We start from the raw sequence: 21,545 nt of genomic DNA, 5'->3' as shown, positions 1-21,545 counted from the left end.
CAGGGAAATGAACGCCCTGCCCTGCCCTGCATACAGTGCAACCTCAAGCATGCACATACACAATAATAGTTGAGCGGCAGAGGCATTCTCTCCATCTTACGTGTGTTTGCTGCAGAAACATTAGCATGCACGCATGTGTTTCAGAAAACTGTCTGAGAGTGACAAACGAAAGCAGATAAATAGAGATACTGTAAGTTTTATATATTTCATGTGTAACTGAGTGTGAGCTTCAGGACTGGATGTCTGTGAAGATAGATTTGTGCTGAAATTTTTATTTGCTGCCCTGTCCATCAGTGCCAATGATTGTCAGCCTTTGGCCCAAAACTTGCGCCGTGAGGCACTTCTGCGGGGCGGAATCTGACACTCATTCAATCCAAGTAAAATACATCATACTGCCAGGCTGGCTTGCTTTGCGCTGCAGCTCATTCATGCACACACACCCTTCCTTCACCACACACGTGGAGAGACACAAAACTGACTTTTCCTAATGCATTTTATTTAAAAGCACCTTTCAGGACGTTCAAGGTCACTGCACAAAAACTAGATAAGAAGAAAGAAAACAAATGAGATAAACTGCAGGTTATGGTTCAGGCTGTCTTTGGTCTGCAGTCATACCAACATCAACATCATAACATTCATCTGGGGCCAGTTTCAGTGGAAAAAAAAGCTCCTCATATGTGCTGTTAAGACAAAGATGAGCTCTTTTAGTTTGGGATTGTAAAGCTGCATTTTGTGAAGGTCATTTTCAGATGTAAGCAATGGCATTAGCAGGGAATACGCAACTCGAAGAATATTCCAGATAAGAGCGACTGCTGTGTTCATGAATCACACTCGCAACCAATGCTATCAGCCAGTCATATCGCGAGCCAGGGTGTGTGTGTGTGTGTGTGTGTGTACAGTGCAACAGCCTGCAGCTCAGTATGAAAAACCAGTGTGAAAAATACTATGAGCCTAATCACAGTTTTCATCAGGGATGGCCGCCGCTTAATAGCTTCCCTAATGTGCACTGTGTAACTCTAAAAGGATCTCTGCAGTGGCCACAAAAGGCGAAGAATAACATCGCCCAACTGCAACAAGCATCGAATTAGAGAAACAAATAGTGACATAGTAAGGCTGGTTTATTTCACTCTGTGGAAAAGCAAAATGTTACATGCATTTATAAAAATGCAAACCCCGCTGGAAAAAGCTACATGGTATTATCCGATCAGGTATCGCGAAAGGCCCGAACGAAAGATGAGAGCAGCAATAAGAACATTCAAAAGGTGTCGTAACACGAAACACTTGTCCCTTTAACCTCACCGCTCACAGGTACAATATGCTAAATGTGAATAAACCTTTCAACTGCCTTAAAATGCAGACCTCATAATACTCCCTGTCCTTGCAAGAATTGTCGTAGCCATAAAAGTCAAAGTAGAAATGTAGTGTCGTTCCATTAAATCAACCCCCTGCAAATGTACCCGGACAAAAAAAAAAAAAAAGGGCGCGCACTGTTTGAGCAGCAGATTTACTGCCGTCATGGACTGGACTTTATATGTGCCAATAGAATCACGCCATATGGACTCACACCAGAGGATGTGGCATCTGTAAAATGTGGCTCTTCCCTGCACCGCTGCGCTTTTCCCCAGGAAACCTTTAATTCCATAGCATTAATGCAGCGCAGGTAGCTCCGGTAGATAAGGCAGCGTGTCTGCGGTGCACAAATGTTTAGAGAGAAAAGTGTCTTCATATGTAAATGCGTAAAAGCGGGCTGTGTGCAGAACTTTGGCAGATGAAAACAAATACGGGCTGTTACACACCTCAGGGTTAAAATGCATGGCAACACCATTTCATCAGCGCCGCTCCTCTCTGTCCAGTCTACCCTTCCTGACACCGCTGTGCTTCTCCTTCCATCCCCCAGCCCTCCTGGCAACCGGCGCGCTGATTAAAAAAAAATGGCCCTGACCCCAAGTGAACCCTCCTGCCTATCTGTCTGACCCTGGCGGGGGAACAAGTCACCCCACAGCCACGCCGCTCACATCAGGATACTGCTGACAGCCGCAGACAAACCTATATGTAATATCAAAGCCTCCTGATGCAACCTCTGATCTGGCTTTATGAGAGGAGAATTACTGAATGGGAGCAGCTCATTAAGAGAGGGGAAAAAAAAATCCTTGATATCTGAATAGATGCTGAACATTTCACAAGGAATAGTAATGAAGACGTAACAGTATTTGTCAGTTTAACAACAGTGCTTTGATGTGTTGTGCTGCCATCCAATAAAATGATAGGAACATGATTTCATTTCCTTTTTTTTTTTTTTTTTTCTCCACATCATGTGACATTTCAGAATTTGACTTTAAATCAGATCCGCAGTTGAAAGCGAGCGCGGCTTTATGTCACTAACCTTGGAGTGCGGCGGAGCGCGGATGTACCATTTACAGTCCACGGCCTCGGCGGCGCCAGCCTTCCCGTCTCTGGTGATCTGATGAGACTCAACGATACCTTCTGGACCAACCATCTCATACTGACAGGCTGAAACACACGCACAGGCATGAACACACACAGACATTTGCATGCACGCCGATGTAAGCACACGTGCACTTCAAGGAAACAAATGTGAACTTCTAAAGATCACAGGTACACACTTCCAGACATTACAGAGCTAATGCATGAAGTAACTGGACAGAAAAAGGATAAATAGGCTTAAGTGAGACAAACAACAGCGGAGGGAAAATTAGTGAATGTAAAAATAAGCGAGACAGAGAGATAGAAAGGAGGATACACACAGAAACAGTGAGGGAGTGTACCTACAGGGCAGAGGTGGGGGTACTCCCAAGTCTGCAAAGTCTGGATCTGAGGAGAGAGCAGAAGAGGGGCGGGGTGGGGCATTCATTTTTAATGCATGATTACAAAATCAGATTCCTCACAGAGGCAGAAACAAGCAGGTGCAACAATGTGCTGAAGAACCTCCTACAGAGACCACACATCTCTCCTGAATCAGCTTTGCATTTATGAAAGTACATCTGCTCTGTTTTCTTTGGCGCCAGTAGACTAAAACTGGTGGCCAAAGGTCAAAAGCTCCTGAATGGGAGATTTTTCACAGAAAACCTCTAATTATGCATAAATACTGAACTTTTTGAAGACCTCTGTGCTACAGAATCCTCAAACCCCCTTATTAATCTCACAATTTAAATCCCAATAGATGTTTAGTATCTGTAGGAGAAATTACTCTCCACATCCAGGAAACTCAAATGTCCACTCAATAAAAAGAAATAACAGTGATGAAGAAGTTCGAGACAGTCGTGCTTCACACAAATGAAATCCATCAATACAACGTTAAGCAGTGAGTAGGCTTTTGTGTCAACACTAAAGAAAAAAAGAAGAAAATGGGAATTTATAGCTGTGGGAGGATATGAGAAGTCAAAATGATGAAGATTAATGTAGTGAATAAAGTAGATAAACTGTTGTCAAGGCTACATGTCTAAGCCCAGTGCTTCTCACATACTAGAAGACAGCCATTTTGTGGCGTTTTGATGCAATTTTGGTTTTTCCAGAGCAAGGGTTAACCATAGACAAGTCTGTGTTTTTGGACTGTAAAAGGAAACTAGATTACCTTAAAAAAAAAAAAAAAAAGATGCACAGGAAGAACATGCAAGGTACACACAGAAAGGCTCAGTCCTGAATCAAACCCAAAACCTCAATGCTAAAAGGCGTGAGCACCAGCCACGACACTACATGCACATAAACAACGGTACCAATTCAACTTATAAAAAGTAAAACATTAAGTTTTGTATGCTGAAAAGGAAAAAAAACAATAAAACCAAAATGTCCTGAATCCTGCTATTGTAACTGTTTCTCAGCATGGACACAACAATTTAATCATCAGCAGTGGTGAAGATGATACATTTTATGTCATTCTTTTCAATCAGAAGTGATATCATCATTGAAATATTCACAGAAATGCTGGACTTGACATGAAACCCTGAATTCCAGTGTAGAGAGAAAGAGAGGAAGCATTGGAAATCCACTGTTAATAATGTAACGGGATCACTGTTAAATCAGTCACGATTTGCAGCTAAAATATGAAAAGCTGAGAGGTCTCTGGCAGGTGAGGCCCCGATTCTTTCAGAGTCAAATTTACACATATATGAACCCAATAGAGGAGCATAAACTTACCCCCACTTTTGTCAGCTTTTTCTATTTGCACTGATTATTCTTTGTGTGTCAAGTCTCATATCAGAATCATATTCACAGATGTAAGTAAGGGGCATGTTTGGCGAAAGAAGAATCATGAAAATTGTATGAGCTCAGAGAAACGCTCATATGTGCTGCACCTTCGTGCATGAATACATTACTGCTGGAGCCTTTCACAATGCCCCAAGATCACTGACTCAAACCGTAGAAGTTTGTCATCATCGCTCTTCTGTTTTAGGTTTTTGAAATATGTTTAAATGATATTCAGAAGGGTAGCTGAAGTACTTAAGTACACAAACATAGCACAAAGACAAAATGCAGTTGGCTTGCCACCATTTGGGATGTGTTTTAGCATGCCATGCAGGCTTCGGTATCGCAGAACTGAGTGCTAATCGCTCTCTGGAGGGTGACAACTGGGACTGCATCCTTCCAGAAATGCAACATCCTCTCCCGGGGTTGCCATCTGTCCCTCAAGCTACAAATGAGCAGACGGCGGTGCCAGATCGAGCTCACAAAAGGGTCAAGAGGTGTGCTGTATGCTAAGTTAAAGGCTAACCATGGCAAAGTGACACTTCCAAGTTTTTCTAATCTATATATCTTATCTATATCGAGTAGCAGTTGAATGAACTCAGCACAAATCCCCGTCTTCATCAGCTGCATCAAAACATTTAATCGACCTGAATTACAGGCACAAAACCCATTTGCAAGCAAATTTGCAGAATCAGGGTCAACTCCCATGCAGTTTAGGCTCTCATGGGGTACATTCAATATTTTAATCAGTCACATTTGCAGCTGTGCTTTACAGTAATTTGGTGTAATTACATTTTGCATAATAACGCCAGACACATTTCCCCAGTTCAAAGGAGTCGTGACAGCTACTGATATGGCTTAAAAGCAAGACAGCTGCTGTTTTTGGGAGTCATGACAGCCAGTCCAATTATTCAGGCATGATAAGGTCACTGTTGTGCCAGTGTTTCCCGACAGTGCAGATGACACTGTAAGTCTCAAAAAACAATACAGCAGGGATAATGTTTCTTGGACTGACCTATTAAATGTGAGTAAAAACTCCTCCGAGCGCAAGTTCAAGTCTTATACGTGTGGCAGTGTCGGAACAAAACAGAACTGCAGGAGGATTAGCAGAGATAAATGGAAACCCAAAAACACTAAAAACGTCCAATCCAGAGGTTTTACAGAATCTTACCAGACGACTGGAGGACTATAACTGTAATCCTTAACCAAACTTATAAACTCAGACCATGGAAATAATGACTATAAATCCAAACAAAGGCCATGCGTTCTGTCAGTTAAATACAATAAAGAAGGAATGAGATAAAGTTTTCAAAGTCAGCTCAAGGCAAAAGTGGTTTTAGCTGCATAACATTGCATTAAATTACATCAACAAGCGTGGCCCGCTGAGGTGAGCTTCCCCCTCCCATTAGTGCAACATCACAGTCTCGTTTCTTATCCCCAAAGATTGTATATCAATCTTCAGATGACTTCATACAAGACAGATATTGACGCTTGAACATTTCTGCTATGCTTGTGTGTGTGTGTGTGTGTGTGTGTGTGTGTGTGTGTGTGTGTGTGTGTGTGTGTATGTGTGTGTACAACCATATGACTTTGAACCAATCACATCTTAATATTTCACATATATAGCTAAATGACAACAATGTCCATTACGATGAGCTCATTCAAACCTGTTCTGTCTCACAGATCGATCACATAAAAGGACATTTGAATGAAAGGCTTCGAGGTAGCCACAGGAAAACTATTTTTTCATGCGAGCCGTCACCTTTAATGGCCCCTCGTGTCACCTTGTCACCTCACTGTGACACAGAGCATTGCCTTTGAAGTGGAAAAACCCTCCACTGTATTAAATACGTTCCTGCTGATTCCATTCACACATTTTATATTCCCCTCCACCAAAAAAGCAGTCGCGCTTTCAAAAGATACGCCGTTAGCTGTGATCTCCGGGCGGCATTCATTTGAGGACAGAGCCAGTGGAAATAGGAAACACAAAAAAAAAGGATTCACATTAAATCTGATTGTTCCCTGCCAGATCCAGACATGGCGACCGCTGACTGAGCTCCATGAGGAAAATGAGGTCTGATTGCGCAGCATGAACACCTTGCTTAAATGTCACTGTTTTTTTTTTTTTTTCCCTTGTGTGTATGCGTTAATTTTTCAGTCTAGACATGAGTCAGCGAGTGTTTACACCGGACACAGGAAATAAGGGCCCAGTTACCTTGTTCCCGGGTGACTTTACAATGAATGAAAAAAGCCTCAACAGAAATAGAAAAAAAAAAAAAAAAAAAAGTGAATGAAATAGTGAATGATGGAGCCGGGGTGGGGGCATTCAGTGCGTTTGATGATGACACCTGCAGGATGCAACCTATAATCAAAGGGGAGAGATCCTTGGCCTAATTTCAGCTCGTTTCCGCGGGGATTCAGAGGAGTAAAAAAAAAAAAAAGAGAAAACAAGAGACCTGTTTGAGTACTTGTGACAAATCTACTAAGGCTGCAGAAAAACCTGGTCTCATTGGCGCTTTAAACCCCGTCCGGAACGGTAAAGCATTCATGTGAACACAAGAGCAGCCAGGAGACGTGCTTAGAGTGCACTCAAGACTTCCTCCTGAGGCTTTTACTACACTTCCCTTCTGATTAATTGTTGCTTTCAACTATGACTCGAATGATTCAATCTATAAAAGGCTGAATGGGGAATACCATGCGATTTTAAAAGTGGCTCCGCTGGCCTTGGACAGCTAAGTGGTAGTCAACAACTTTTCTTCTTCTTCTTTATTTATTTATTTATTTATTTTTTGTCTTTTGGGGAAAAAAGGCATTGCTTTGCTTGTACAGTTCAAACAATCCACCCACTCGAACCACTTTCCATGTGGAGAGGTTTGGGAGAGGGACCCCGCCACTTCAGCAAAATAAATGAGCTTTCTTTGCTTTCTTTCAGAAGAACGCGGGTGTTTACTGCGGCTCCTCCATTTATTTCCTGCTATAGTGAATCAAAGCTTCAAATGCTTCAACATGACTCCTGTTGTTCCTCGAAGGCTTGTTGCTGCACATTTGAGTGAGAAAAGATCCACTACTGGCGTAATCATTATAGATCTTTCATAACATTTAACACAGATTTTTTTTTTCATTGGTTAATTAGATTTTGGTTTAGATATGCCAGAATTAATTAAGTTTAAAATCACAAATCCCCAAATAATTTTTTTGGTTTTTTTTGCTGCCAACAGTCAAACTCCCTTTTAGATATTTACTAAGTCCTAATAACTAGTAAGACCAAGTAAAACACAGTTCAACAAGCTTCATCTGATGGCATTATTTGACATCCCGGCTTCAGCAATCATTAATTCCCACATATTAAGGGGTTTTCTTTCTGTATTGAAGGGACAAAAGGTAGAAGTGGGAGATGGTGTAGTGAAAAATATTTACACTAAATATGGAAAAATAGAGACATTACATGATTCTTACCAAATCAAAATAGCCTTGTATTATATCTCATCTGCATTACAGTGTCGCATTAACTAAAACTTTCATTCTACCTCTTGCTTCATTTGTCTGATTACCTCTCATTATTACCACAGGGTCCATAGATTAAAAACAAGCCATCCATTTGTTTCTTTGATTACAAACCGCACTCAAAAATGATTCCTCAAGTTTTTCCTAATTACAGTGTTTACAAAAGCCATTCTTCTCATTATTCATATCGACGTTCTCTTTGGAAACCTCTTCAGGTGAGCGCAGCGGGCAGTTCGGCGGGCGCGCCCGGGCCAGGCATAAGGGATTAGAAAATCAAAGTGGAAGACAGTTAATGAAACGGTGACCTTCAGGTCATACATGCTAGTTGCTCCAAAGATTTATTATTTGAACTCTGCTCCCACCCCCCACCCACACACACTCACACACACCTCAAGGCCAAAGAAAAAAATGCATGCATGGAGGTGCATGAACACACACATACGCATACGCACATGCACAAGCACCCTCAAGCACATCTGATACAGGCCAACATGGCAACAAAGGTCCCCCTAAGAGGCTGCAACGCCTGTAAATGCCTCGTGTGCAACCCTTGACCTTTTCAGACTCCAGCTGCAGAATTTCAATCAGGTGGGTCCCGCTCCTCTCATCATCCATCACATCCTCTCCTTTACTGTCCGGCCTGATTCATCGATCCAATCTTTTACATGGATTGATAAAATGATTGATGAACTGTATAAAGACTCAAGTGTACTCTTTCCACGCCAATAACTTAACCCTGTTATTTATACAACGGTAGCCTGGGATCAACCATACCAATCACGCTTTATTGCACCGAGGGCATAAAACTTCAGAAGCATCACTGCGTGTTGTTTCAATACAGATAAACACACACGTATGAGTTCACACCACTGTGCACCAAGATCTAAAGTTTTAAATTAAATGAGCCATTGCGTTCAACGTGGCTTTTAGATGCGTTTGCCGAAGCAAGCTTAATGTCGAGCAGCTCCTCATAGAGGCACACACTCTCTTATCGTTCAGTAAATTTCCACAAAGTGGGATGATTTTCTTACATATTTGTTCTTCTCAATAACACTGGTCTTTCTTTTGACCCTAATTCACAGGAGCTGTGACCTGTAGGTGGTCATCTAGTGAAGCAGGACATCTAATTGGCCTTATATGCTGAAATGCAGAGTATAAATCAACTGTGCATGGACGCATGCCTTTATCACAGTTCAAAAATGGAAACAAAAGGTTATTTGAATCCTAGTAATGCTGTAACGTTAAAATGGGAAGAGTCTCACCATATGATATGCAATCAAGCAAGCAAGCACGCACAGTTTCGAAGATTAAAGCAATATAATTCAGGCAATAATGTGAAATTGTGTGTGTGATAGGTATGATACTGATGGTTTTACAGCATGAAATGATCATCATAATTTTCAACGGTAGTTAAAACACCCAACATGAAATTCAACATAGAGCAGCAACTAGTGATAAAAAAAGCCACACAAAAACAGACATTTGACTACGTTAATCAAATGTGTGTCATGGTCAGTGCTTGAGAACTGGCAACCCTATTAGAAGTAGTGGATTAATTTTAACACTTACCAAAAATCAAAGTAACTTGTGCTTCTTTCACTGGTCTCGCTCAAAATGTTCTAATAGTTTGCAGATAGCTTGAATTACTTTATTATTGCTATGGCACATTAACTGAGCTGTTTGGGTCAGTGTAATGACTGATTCATTCATTACGATCAGCTTAAGATACATAATTTAGTTGGAAGTTAAACGGTGGCGCGTATTGTTTCAGTTTGAGTCATTAAGCCGTTGTGAGAGTCAGTGAATGTTCCACTGCACACACTCTCATGAGAGGTGCACACTTTTCAGCAGTCTTATCGAGTTTGACAAAATGCTGCTTTCCGAGGACCACAAAATAAAAAAAACTCTACCAGCATGCAGAAACCAACTGGCAGACCTTAGACAGGTAAGCTGAGCTTTATTTAGGACCAGAAATAAGTGTACCTGCATTGCAAATACTTGAAACTGATGATAAATATACTGCTCTTTGGGTTCTCAGCCTCAGCCGAATCCATCTGAACTAAACCATTCAGAAAGACGACAATTCCAAATATGGAAAGCAAAACGAGGCAAACAAGGAAGCTCTTTGGGGTTGAAGAGGGGAAATATCCTCTGCTGGCTTTGTCAGCCCCCACATCTCAAGCCATTTGAGTTGCATTTCTCTTGCAGAGCACCAGACTGAAAGAACAGGGACCCCCACAGCAAGTAAGAGCTCAGAGCATCTGCAGCAAAAGACTGGAAAAGCATCAGCAGGAGAGGATACAAAGTGTGTGATGATGTCTGTGGGTTTAAGAGCTCCGGCTGTGACTGAAGTGCCTTTCACAAGATGTCACATACGATGATTGTGCCCGACTTCATGTTACTTTTGAACTATTCAACTTCGGACCCTTGCAAAAGGCAAGACTTACACCTCCCACGCAGTAGTTTCTATACAGACACAGTCTTTCCCGGATTTAAGCAGCGGCTTGGCAGTGAAATGTAGCGTTCAGTATTGTATTTCAAACCGAATGTGCTCAAGCACCAAGCCTGTAGAACAAAAAAGGACGTGCGCAAATACATACAGTTTGGAGTGTATGCCCTCTGAAGCAAACACCCACAGTTCGTAAATGCCAGCCCAACTGTGCTAGCATTCTTCTAAAACATGGGAAACACTCTGACAGCGACACAGGAATGTATTTATGATTTCATTTCTGTCTAAGTCATGATGAAAAACAGGGTTGCTTGATATGTATCACACAGTTATAGTTCTACATGTTTTACATTATTTATACCTGTAGTTACACACAATTAGAATAAATGAGTAAACTGCAGTAAATTATGTTTCCTTACACTCTGCATTCATTATCTGCAAATTACAAATCACAAAATTTTGATTGATTGTGATTTGTTGCAATTGAAATTGTGCCATCAGCCAAATGAAATAATTGAATCTTTTGACAGTCGTAATTATTTCATACCTGGTGGCCACAGGGCAGAAGTCAGGAGTATGAAAACCAATGTGATGGATGGAACAAAACACACACACCAGCTCAGTCAAAGCTGGTGGAAAGAAAAGAGGTACGGTAATTATGAAAAACAGCACAAATACAATATCTTTTTTTTTAATCTATAATGCAATGCTAAAACATTATCACGTATCAAATGTTTAATGATAATGTGTAGTTCTAATGAATAAACACTAACCGACCCTAATATTAAGCTGTGCAATCTCGTAGTGCTGTTCTTCATAATACAGACGCAGCAAAATGTTCTTTTAATGAGACTCAATACGTCTCAATTGTACCTAAACACGCAGCTTCATTGCTTCATATCCCTTCAGTACTTTTGAAGCTTCATCATACATTTATACCACGACGTAGGAACGAGCTTTTCATTACCCGTGCAGGGCAATAATCCAGAACCTGGGCATGCAGCATGCAGACGCACGCACATACGCAGACATGCAGCCCACACAGAAGAACTCAATTTCCCAGTGGCCTCATTTCCTCTCAGCTGCTCAGTGGTGACATTTAAATAAGCATCTGATTAATAATCTCTGCTAAAGTGGTTGATCAAGTTAATGAATGGCTGCCATTAATCACACCAAGCACGGCTAAGGGTGCTGTTTGAGAGACAGAAAGAGGAAGAGGGAGGAAAAAGAAGAAAAAAAAAAAACGAGGGACGGAAAAGCAAAGATTGCCTACAGTTTGACCACTTCAGGCTCGCTCAATCAAAAGTGGAGGAAAGCTCTGGCAGAGGTGACTCTGTCTGTCAAGCTTTCACAGGTTTATATTTGAAGTGCACTTGTCATTTGTGCAGTTAAGCCAGCAGTCGTTTCCTAAAACAAATATACAGGAAACATACTGGACTGTTTGCCTGAACAAACGGCCGCTGTTTAAAAAAAAAAAAAAAAAACCTTTTGATGAAACAGTGCCGTGAAGCTTAGCCATATAGCTAATACGCGCTCGTTGGGGCTTTGTTGACCCTGCGGATGAAAACCCGGCTATACAGAACAGTGGCAGTAAAAAGAGGAAGGCCACGGGATCTGCTGGGGACTGATAGGATTCACCTCACCCTGGGTGTCATAGCCAGCGAGCTGGGTCTGTGCCCTGAACAGCGATTAGCGCTCATGTGCACCCGGACGCCACGCCGCCGGCGCCACTAGCCACGCGCCGGCCGCGCCGCGAGAAGCTACACTGAGCTAGTCTGCCGAGGTTAATAGAGAATGAAAAGGAGTGTGTCTTGTGGTTATGGTGCACAAGATGATATGACAGTTTTTCCTGCCATTCATCCCGAGAAGCTTAACTCACTGCTTTACATTCACACAGAAAGCCTGCCCTTGACCTCGAAATGTAAAATATGGTCTGTGGGATGAGCTTGCCAACGTGGATATTCTCCCGAGGGGGAAAAAGCTCCTGACTAATCTCCAACCTCACCTCCACCATCAATGGTTCAAGTGCCCTTGAGCAAAGTACTCAGTACCCTGTATGTTCTCGCAGTGCAGTTCAGTATCCTGAAATATCAGCAAAAAAAAAAAAAAAAAAAAAATGAGAGAGAAAAAATGAGATCGTCTGTCAGCGTGTGGAGGACGGACCGTTCCAGCACTTTCAGAGGCGTATACATTACAAGAACTGAGTGATCTCTGCCCTTGTGTGTGAACTAATGATTCACATGATACATTATTGATCTCCATAAGGGAAGAAGCTATAGAAAAACCTTTTGAAGTGGATAAGGATACCGTACCTTTTCAAGGACACCTCAGCGAAGCAAATATGATTCTCGGTGTCATAGAAACTGATCTTTGAAAGTAGATATTTTTTACATCACCCCACACAGTCATGTCAGACGAGCTAAATGACCTCTCATGACCGCCACCCATCATGCTGAACTGCTTCAACATTCTATCCATTCAGAGTTTTATCAGGGTCACGGGGTCCTGGAGTTGATCATCAGCCGGCATTCAAGGTGTTGGTGCATGGCCGGAATGAAAGTTGAGTTTCACAGTTTGCATTTAACGTGCTTAACGCTCGTATTTTTACAACAGGAGTTCTCCATCACCACTTCGCTGCTCACTTTCACTCATTATTAGCTATTTTCTTCCGTCCACAGCAGCTCTTTATTCCTCCTTAGCTCACTTCTGCACAAATTAACCTCATGGCATGCATCAGCCGTACCACTGACCACCGACGTCATTCTTGCAGCGTATTGAGTATTGAACTTCTCCATTATTTGCTCCATTATAATTGATGCGTTCTTCTTCTCTGTTTACATGCGGCACTTCCTGTAGTGAACTGTAGTGACACATGAGCAGGAAGCAGCTGCTGCGATTTTATCATGCAGCAATTTACAACAACAATAACATGATTAGCATGACGTCAACTAATCGTTAACAGCCCCCGACTGAATCAAACAAAATAGAATATGGATGGACATAATCTCCAACAAAGCTTTAACAAAAATGCCATTCTTTTTCTTCGGACTATTAAATGTATTAACATTACAAACAAAACAAAACCTCGTTTACACATCTTTCTTGTATTTCAGCAGCTCTGATACACACTACAGCAGAACACACTCCCAACAGTCTATAAGCCACAGTAAATAAAAGCCTCCATCAAAATTTCACTGTCACTTTTTTGTGGAGACAGGAGGGAATTTGGTCACTGGGTTGGAATTTTCACTTCATTTTCCACCTTTATTCACAGTGATGGATTCCAGAAATCTGTGTACGTGCGTGCGTCCGTGCGCGCGCGTGCATGTTCCCCCTCTCTCTTCCATTGATCAAACTGTTAACAGCTCCCCTCCTTCTCTCCGGAGTGCCCCTGGGAGCCAGTGACAAGGACACAAAGCTGCCACTGAAACAAGCAACCTGCAAATAACGCCCCTCGTCCAGCGTGCACGTGTGCGTGCGCGTGCATCTGTTAAGTGCTGGCATATTGCGGTGTTGTATCAGCGTGTTTTCAGCTGGTTGTGTGAGAGAACCTGGACAGTGGATTGAGTTTTACAAGATGTGTTTCCAAAGTAACATAAAATACTGGACAACCTTCCTACATACTGCAAGACAACCATTTTATGCCCAGACTGACAGGATTAATTCTGATTTTATGGATGTAAAATTGATAAGATGACTTCAATTTCCCATATCTAGCAGGCTGCAATATCTGTGCATCACCATAGGGAGTAGTGTATGAATATTACGCTTACTTTTTTTTTTTTTTTTGCTTTCTAGTATTTTTATCGACATCATGAACGCGGCGGTCATTGCACTGACAAGTGTGGCAGAACATGTAGATTTTGATAAAATAATCATGCTGTATCTCAAGCTGCTGAAGTTTGGTGATGAAAAGCAACTTTCTTCTTTGATTCAAATTAGTTTGGTGAGAATTGTCTTTACAAACACATGATTAAAAACATTAATTATTCAGAAAGTTTATAGTTAAGCAGCTCTTCATATTACTGTGTAACTTTGAAATAATGTGTCTTTAAAAGGTTGATTATTCCTGACCTATCTGGTTAAAACTCAGAAGTACAATGCAGTCAAATATCGAGCGTGCGGCAAAGTCTGTTATATTTTTAGATCTCGCTGCAATCCAATTAAGAGTAATTGTTGGGCCGCTGTTCTATGGCCTTATTATTACGGGTGGCTTAAATTAAATATAAAACAGCTGCACAACGCTGCAGTCGCTACAAACAACTTGCTGTGTGAAGTCAGACCATGATTATCAGAAGGTGGTTTCTTCATTTAGACATAAAGCAGTGCGTATCTCTCTACATCTTCATATTTAGCTGAATCCCACATGAACTGGTTCACATGATGAAATCTTATTGAAAGATCTATGACTTAAAAATGGTCATGACTTCATGTTTAAAAGGGTGCAATCATGTTGTGACCAAGCATTCGCAAAAGGATCAAGAAATGTTTCTTCTAAAACAGGGGTGGGGAATCCTGGTCCTGGAGGGCCGCAGACCTGCATGTTTTCCATGTCTCCCTGCTTCAACACACCTGAATCGAATCAAGATTCATGGCCAAGTCCAGCAGAAAGCCAGATAACGAGCCTTATTGCAATCAGCTGTGTTGAAGCAGGGAGACATGGAAAACATGCAGGTCTACGGCCCTCCAGGACCAGGATTCCCCACCCCTGTTCTAAAAGGTTTAAGGTGTATTACTTGATGGATTCTTCTCCAATGCTGTCAGAGCAAACTAGAAAACACTTGAATGGTCTTAAAGGAGCACTTACTGTCATTCAGTGGTTTCTGACAAAATTTGAAAAGCAAAAAAGTGCATGTTGGATGACATTTTTTTTTTCTTTTCACCAGATAATATCAGGTTTACCAAACTCACCTGTGATTCTTTGACCTGCGCTCAGAAATACTCCCTCTACAATTTACAATTAGATTGCACCAAACGTAGCAATCACAACACAGTTAGTCTCAACTGGATGAAACATGACAAGTGCACTGAGAAATAACGTAATGAAATAATGTGTTTTTTGGGAAACTGAAAGTATGAACATGAAACACCTATAAAAAATGAACCCAAAAGCTCTGAGAGTTAATAACTGCAAAAAATGCTTCTTGACAGGCGTCTTGAATTTATAGGAAGGGACATGTTGACTTCACTTTTCAAAAGCAAAGTAAACATATGTATACCTATAATATCATGAAACCAGTGGGAACTGTGTTGCTTTGTGGCTGATGTGTCTATAATGATACCTTCTGTTTCTCTACTGCATCAACGTCTACAATTATAATCTGTTTAACTCTCAAGACACAGCACAATTCCAAACGGGTGCAAAACCATTTTAAAGGCTTAACTCCACATAGGATGCCTAAGAAACTGGAACATGATTGACTGCATTGTTCCGTAAGACTGGCAGCGATGTGTAATTTGGGTTATTTCATGCAGAGGATAGTATTCAGCATCCACGCATCAACACACCACAGGTTTGCTGTGCGAGTGGAGCGATCTGATGATGAGAAAATCTGCACAAATGACAGTGCAGGTTTGTCCCTACAAAGTGTATTTTGTATTTTAGCTTTAGCGTTGGTGCAGTCGATTGCGCAGCTGTATTGTGTGTGTGTGTGTGTGTGTGTGTGTGTGTGTGTGTGTGTGTGTTGCAGTGGAGCGAGCTGGTTGTGTGCCTGATGGCTCAGGCGGGAACCCGCTCCTGATGGAGCAGTTAGCTGTCCCAGGGCATCACAGGTGTTTCTATCTAAGTGACGCCCCAATGACAGACACATTCCATCCAGGTTCCATTTGGGCAACCATGCAACAAATCAACACAACATCGCCACTCTGCCACTCATTACGGCGGCGAGCGAGAGGCAGAAATGCGGTGACACAAAAGGGACAGAGCCAGGATCGTTCTGCTGATCTGCAAACAATGCCGCCCCCTCCTCCCAGTCCTCCTTCCTCCAAGAAAGGTAATTTGAGAGTCTGATTACTTTCTTGAGATAGCGTTTCATTTCGCTGTCATGGAATTATGAGAGGTAGCCGACTCCTGTTTCAATTTTCACTGCCGCACTGCATCCGTTCCACAGGGGACCCGGGGGGGAATCAATGGCTCACAGACTTCCCTATGCCAACAACAGGCCACAATTTGACCCGGTGGGCCGATAAACTGCAGGCACACTCACTTTAGCTACTAACCAACACAAACATAAGTGGACCTCGCGGAGGTGCTGAAAAAAATCGTTTGCTGCGATGGCGCCGCATCGGTTACAGTAGGAAAAGAGCAGAAATGATTCAGATGTAAAAGTAAAAGCAGGAGATCACAGAGAAAGGAGGATTAATCGGCACACAGAGATTTCGTCTTCCAAATTTTCTTTTACTTTTCCGTCACTGGAGCGATGGGCAAACTGTTCAAAAGGATCATAACAGGATTTACTGCTGCATTAAGTTTATTACACCAGCAGTGCAGCTGTGGAGCACAACAAGAGCTCTGAAGGGATCCATTCATTAGATCAAATCCAAAAGAGGCTATAACACACGGCTTTGGTAACAGTCACAAATGTCAGCCATGCTGGACACATTTCCAACATTCGTGTTCCCTTTGAGAACAAAAATCCCTACAACATGTGAACGGCAGCTGAGTGCAGAAAGTGTTTTCAAAAATAAGTAACGTCAAGGAAAGTGCAACTCACGCCAATATAAGAAAAAAAGAAAAATGAAACTAAAAACATGACAGCAAATGCATCACATTTTGAGATCAGTGTCTTTACATATCTAAAATGGAGTAGGTAATTTAATCAGACATTGGCTTTGGAGTATGGCAGCTAACATCCACATTAATAACTTTATTACAAAAAACAAGAACTTTTGCACCAGCAACGCAGCCTTTAAATTAATCATAGAGACCTGTGAATGAATCCTTTTGATAACACATGCTAAAGATTTTTACAATCAGTTCTAAAGTTTAAAGAGGTTCTCTGCTGACTGCACACATCAAAGGGATTCATGGAGAGGCAACTGTTATGTAATATGTTCTGCAGCTCTTGGGGAGCTTTGTCAAGTCTGAGAAATCCTGGTGATATCATCCGCATCTCAAATATTCTCGGAAACGTATTTTTGGGGAGAGCGATATGTCGTCAAATTACACATTTAAAATGTGTTATTCAGTTCCTGGGTGCATGACACTTACTACATACAAACTGGGATCTAAATTCAGAACAGTTTGGACTCTTCCACACCGATTTTTTTCTGATTCTCTCATATTTGTTCTTAAAAATTATAATTGCACTTGAATCCACAAAGGAAAATGTATCATTTTTACCTTTTTGTTTCAGAAATGTTTTGCGTTCACAGGACATTTTGAAAATGATGTCCGTTTACACAGAAGTGGCAGAAACACTGAAAATGATTGAGTTTTCATGTTGAGCCACTAGTTGGTGCTGTGGGTTGTTTTTATAGTGCAGCTACACACACATATGCAGATAATAAGACAACATAAATATTAACAATGGTAAGTGAACAGACATCTGTATGGAGAGATGAAAAAGTTGGATTTCCATTACAGGCGACTGTCAGCTTTAAAACTACCGAGTCCCAGGACAAAATGGACTGAAAGTCATGCCACTCTGGAAGCAAACATTGTTTCTGTCCATCCACGTGTGCAGAAGAACTATTTACTACTGTGTGGTGCACAGTCACAGTAGCAGCATTTCAGAAAAGCTGCGTTTTGCCCCATTCCCACAGCGATTTCCAGTGACTCCAAGCTCCGATGTCATGAGCATATTCATTATGACTGTGAGAAACAGTAGAAAAACCAAAGTCATGCTCAGTCCAAAAAGTCTCAAAGTACATTTTGTGACATCGTGTTTCAGGAAATTGGCAAATATGGCAAATCCTTGAAATTACTGGAATCAGTCATTTGCTCAAAAGCAGAAAAAAATATGTGTTTGATTTAATGATAATGACCTTTTTTTTGGATGATAGCAGCTGATACCAAACTGCAGCGTGAACGGTCGTTCTAGTCACAAAAGCAACATTCATTACTCTGTCTGTGAGAGCTTGATTTCACTGTCCCTGACTTTCTGTGCAGATGTTAAATGATGTGCAATGGTCAACAGCAAGTTGCTAAGTTTCTGATTGTCTTTGTGTGCTGCGAAAAGTGGAGTCTTTGTGGCCTCAAAAACGTGCTTGTTTATGCAGAAAACAAAGCCATTGAGAGCAGTGACAGTGAGTCCCAATGATGCCACTGCCTCCAAGGAGCAAAAAGAGAAATATATAGTTGCGAAAATGCTTTAGAACTAAGTGAAAACACACATTTGTGATTTCACCATGAGGATGTGCTTTATTACATTCTAATTTGTAACAATGTTAGAAAAAAAAAAACTATATTGTGAATGGAAACAACTGAAAGAAGCATTATTTTCCATGCCATGTGAAACTCAAAATATATCATGTTTTTAATTATTCTTTACTGAATATATAATGGAAATGTTTCAATATACACTGACCTACAGCACATAGATATTGTGACTAATTTCCCAAAGAATAGCGTAAACAAAAAAATTCCCAGAAAAGCTGATGGTATGGTGGATACATACCAGCTCATTGCAATATCTTGTCAAAATGTCATACTTTCCATCATTAAATACGTGAATTGATAAGTTCTAAAATTATGGCCAATAACAAGCGAACTAAATAATGACATTTACTAGTGATCATTTTGTCCTCAAAGTTAATGTGTTGATATGTCACCCTTACAATCCACTGCACAATCACAGACAAAAGGCCGATAACTGTGGCCAAATGACGAACATCATCTTACAAAACAGCACAGTGTGACTGCGGCTACCAGCAACAGCTACTAACAACAGACTGCAGAATGCAGCAGAAGATAAAGGAACAGTAAAAGCAGCAGTTAGCAGATACCCAAAGTGTTGAGGCAGTTTTTTTTTTTCAATGTGCATAATTGCTCCAAGTGCAATGGCCGTAATACTTGGTTCACTTTGTTTTTATATTTCCTAAACAGACACTGTTTTTAAAAGGTGTGTAAAGAAGATGTGCAAGATACACTGCAAGAAAAGAAGAAAGAAAAGGACTTCCTTAGTGGCATGCAAAAACAGCATTTTTACATACACATGTTGAAGTATGTTTTAGCAGTCTTCACCTCAGATTAATGGGAGAGGAAATTTAGTCAAACTTATTGCCGTGCCCAAGTTTAAAAGCTCCACGTTGCACAATGTAGTAGCTAACAAAAACCACATAAGACTCATAAAATGGCATGGGCCTTTAAAATCAGATAATATTATATAATGTTCTATAAAAATACCAAATAAAATAGGAATTCAAAGAGTTTTGATAGGCCACTAGCTGGATGGCTGGCCAAAGAATGTCCAATAATGTACGTAGCTTCTTTGGGCTGAATCGCCATGAGTGGCCAAGACTTACAGATGCATGTGTGGGACTAAAGGCTTAGTCTGATCCAGCAGACAAGCTTGTGCAGTTTCTATTGTTGAAACAGTCAATGCTCTGTTAGATAGGTGTCACAATACCAAGTGCATTGCATTCTGTAATGTTATGGATCATCATTGTGCATCACACTACAAAAAAAAAAAAAAAAAAAAAAAAATGTCGATTCCAGTTTGTCTTCTGTGGCTTGCAACCTGGCTGATTCAATTCAAAGCTCACAGTTCAAAGCTGTAACCACATACAGAAGCCTCAAAGTGACCTGAGCTTGCAGAAAGTTCAAAAGCTCTGCACGCTATACCATCGAATCCACCTTCCCTGAGAACTTCCCCCTACCTGAATAGATGTTAAGCTCGGCCTGGACCGCATGGGGATTTTTCCCTCAGCAAGAACTCAAAGCCACCTCTGTCTTTATGCATTGTTACAACAAGCCGCTGGATGCGCCACTTCCTATTATCCCCCAGCACCAGTCTGTGCGACAACAAAATCACAATAGGTAGCCGGGGCCACGTGAGCAACATGGGGAAAGATAAAGAGCAGCTGCGAGAGCACGGCACACACAAGCCCATGACTTCGATCTCCCTCTCTTTGACCTTTGTCTGCTGGGAACTGTCAGGTGTTAAATTGGCTGAATAAAAGAAACTACTCAGTATGGTGGGCTACCTGTGTTAAGTCTGACTGAATCTGTCCCCGCTGAGCTGGGGGGATAATCCATGCAGGGCTCGCGTCCTATTACCCGGTATTGGAAACAGCAGCTGTGTGGGGACACATGAGGCCATTTCTGACCGCCGTGTTAGTTCATTCCACATTTGATCAAAGTAAACTGGATTTATTTCCTCCCTTTGTGCGGTACTTTTACATAATCATTATTTCATGGACAATAAAGTTATGTTTGATCACTCTGAATTGGATTTAGTTGGATTCATTTTCTCTCTACAATGTTATGAGCTCGTAATAAAAGTAATATAGGAAGCTCATTGTTCCAGGTCTGAACTGTGCGCTTGATCTTCCTCTTGTTCTCTCAACATTTTGAAAATGTTTAAATTGGATAAATTTAACAGCAAACCAACTCTGATTACATACCAAGGACATAATGTGCAGATCGTATTTACACCAGTCAGCAATTTATTGTTGGGAAAATTACTCACAAAGTGAGTGACAGCACACTGCCTAATCCCATTGACTGGAACACTCATTTTATTGGATGTTATTTGGGGAACTTTGTGTACGCTCTAGATTGTGTCACTCCTCCCAAAAAGTCACATTAAGTATGAAATCGCATGAAATTGCCAGGTAACTAATCACCCAGAGTGGTTAGACATAATGACGCGGAATATCCAGGAAGAGTGCTTTCCTTGCAGCGTGGCGTATTTTCAACCCGTGGCTGTTCCATCCAAATAAGTAAATGCAATCAATAGAGAGTGAGGAGGAGGAGCACTAGCAGGGTGCGATTTGGCAAGTTGGAGAAAAGTGCAGGCTTGGTGGTGAAAAGCCCCTCTGGTCTACACATCATCCCCTCTGCTGAATTATTTTTACCACCGGCCGGTATTAAATTGATCCCTTCCACATGCGCGTGGCCACTTCGTCAAACCAGTCCAAAAAAAGAGAAAGTAAATGTCTTTTGAAATCTAAGTCAAGCAAAGCTGTCACCTCTAACACCCTGAAATAAGTGCAAATGATTCTTCGCTCACATTCACGCGTTTGCCTCACAGCAAATAGACCATTTTGGTTGAATGCCAGATATTCTGCGCTCTCTAGATGAAATATATCATTTTCAAAAACTGACATGTAAGCAATCAGCTACATTTGTTGACAGGTGATAGCTACAGGCTCTTACATTTGAAGTAGAAGCAGCAACAAATCTCTAACATTTACTATGGGCTTACATTTATTTCGTTTGCATTAA

The 21,545-nt window shown here is 41.3% G+C and overlaps 1 protein-coding gene across 4 annotated transcripts in view; it reads right to left on the bottom strand.

The window, feature by feature from the left end:
* Positions 1–21,545, bottom strand: part of neto1l (neuropilin (NRP) and tolloid (TLL)-like 1, like) — a 78,898-nt gene that overhangs the window by 19,624 nt on the left and 37,729 nt on the right. For all 4 annotated transcript variants that reach the window (XR_003931981.1, XM_030099007.1, XM_030099008.1 and 1 more), the window contains exons 5-6: positions 2,791–2,832; positions 2,384–2,511 (exon numbers count right to left, since the gene is read on the bottom strand). Coding sequence is in view for 3 of the 4 variants with exons in the window: in XM_030099007.1 (XP_029954867.1) it covers positions 2,384–2,511; positions 2,791–2,832 (170 nt within the window). In the remaining variant the exon portion in view is untranslated. The remainder of the gene's footprint in view (positions 1–2,383; positions 2,512–2,790; positions 2,833–21,545) is intronic.

The sequence above is a fragment of the Salarias fasciatus genome, chromosome 9 (genome assembly GCF_902148845.1).
Source record: "Salarias fasciatus chromosome 9, fSalaFa1.1, whole genome shotgun sequence".
Classification (NCBI taxonomy): Eukaryota; Metazoa; Chordata; class Actinopteri; order Blenniiformes; family Blenniidae; genus Salarias; species Salarias fasciatus.
Note: the sequence above shows the minus strand (reverse complement) of the source record. Positions and strands in the feature narration are given on the sequence as shown.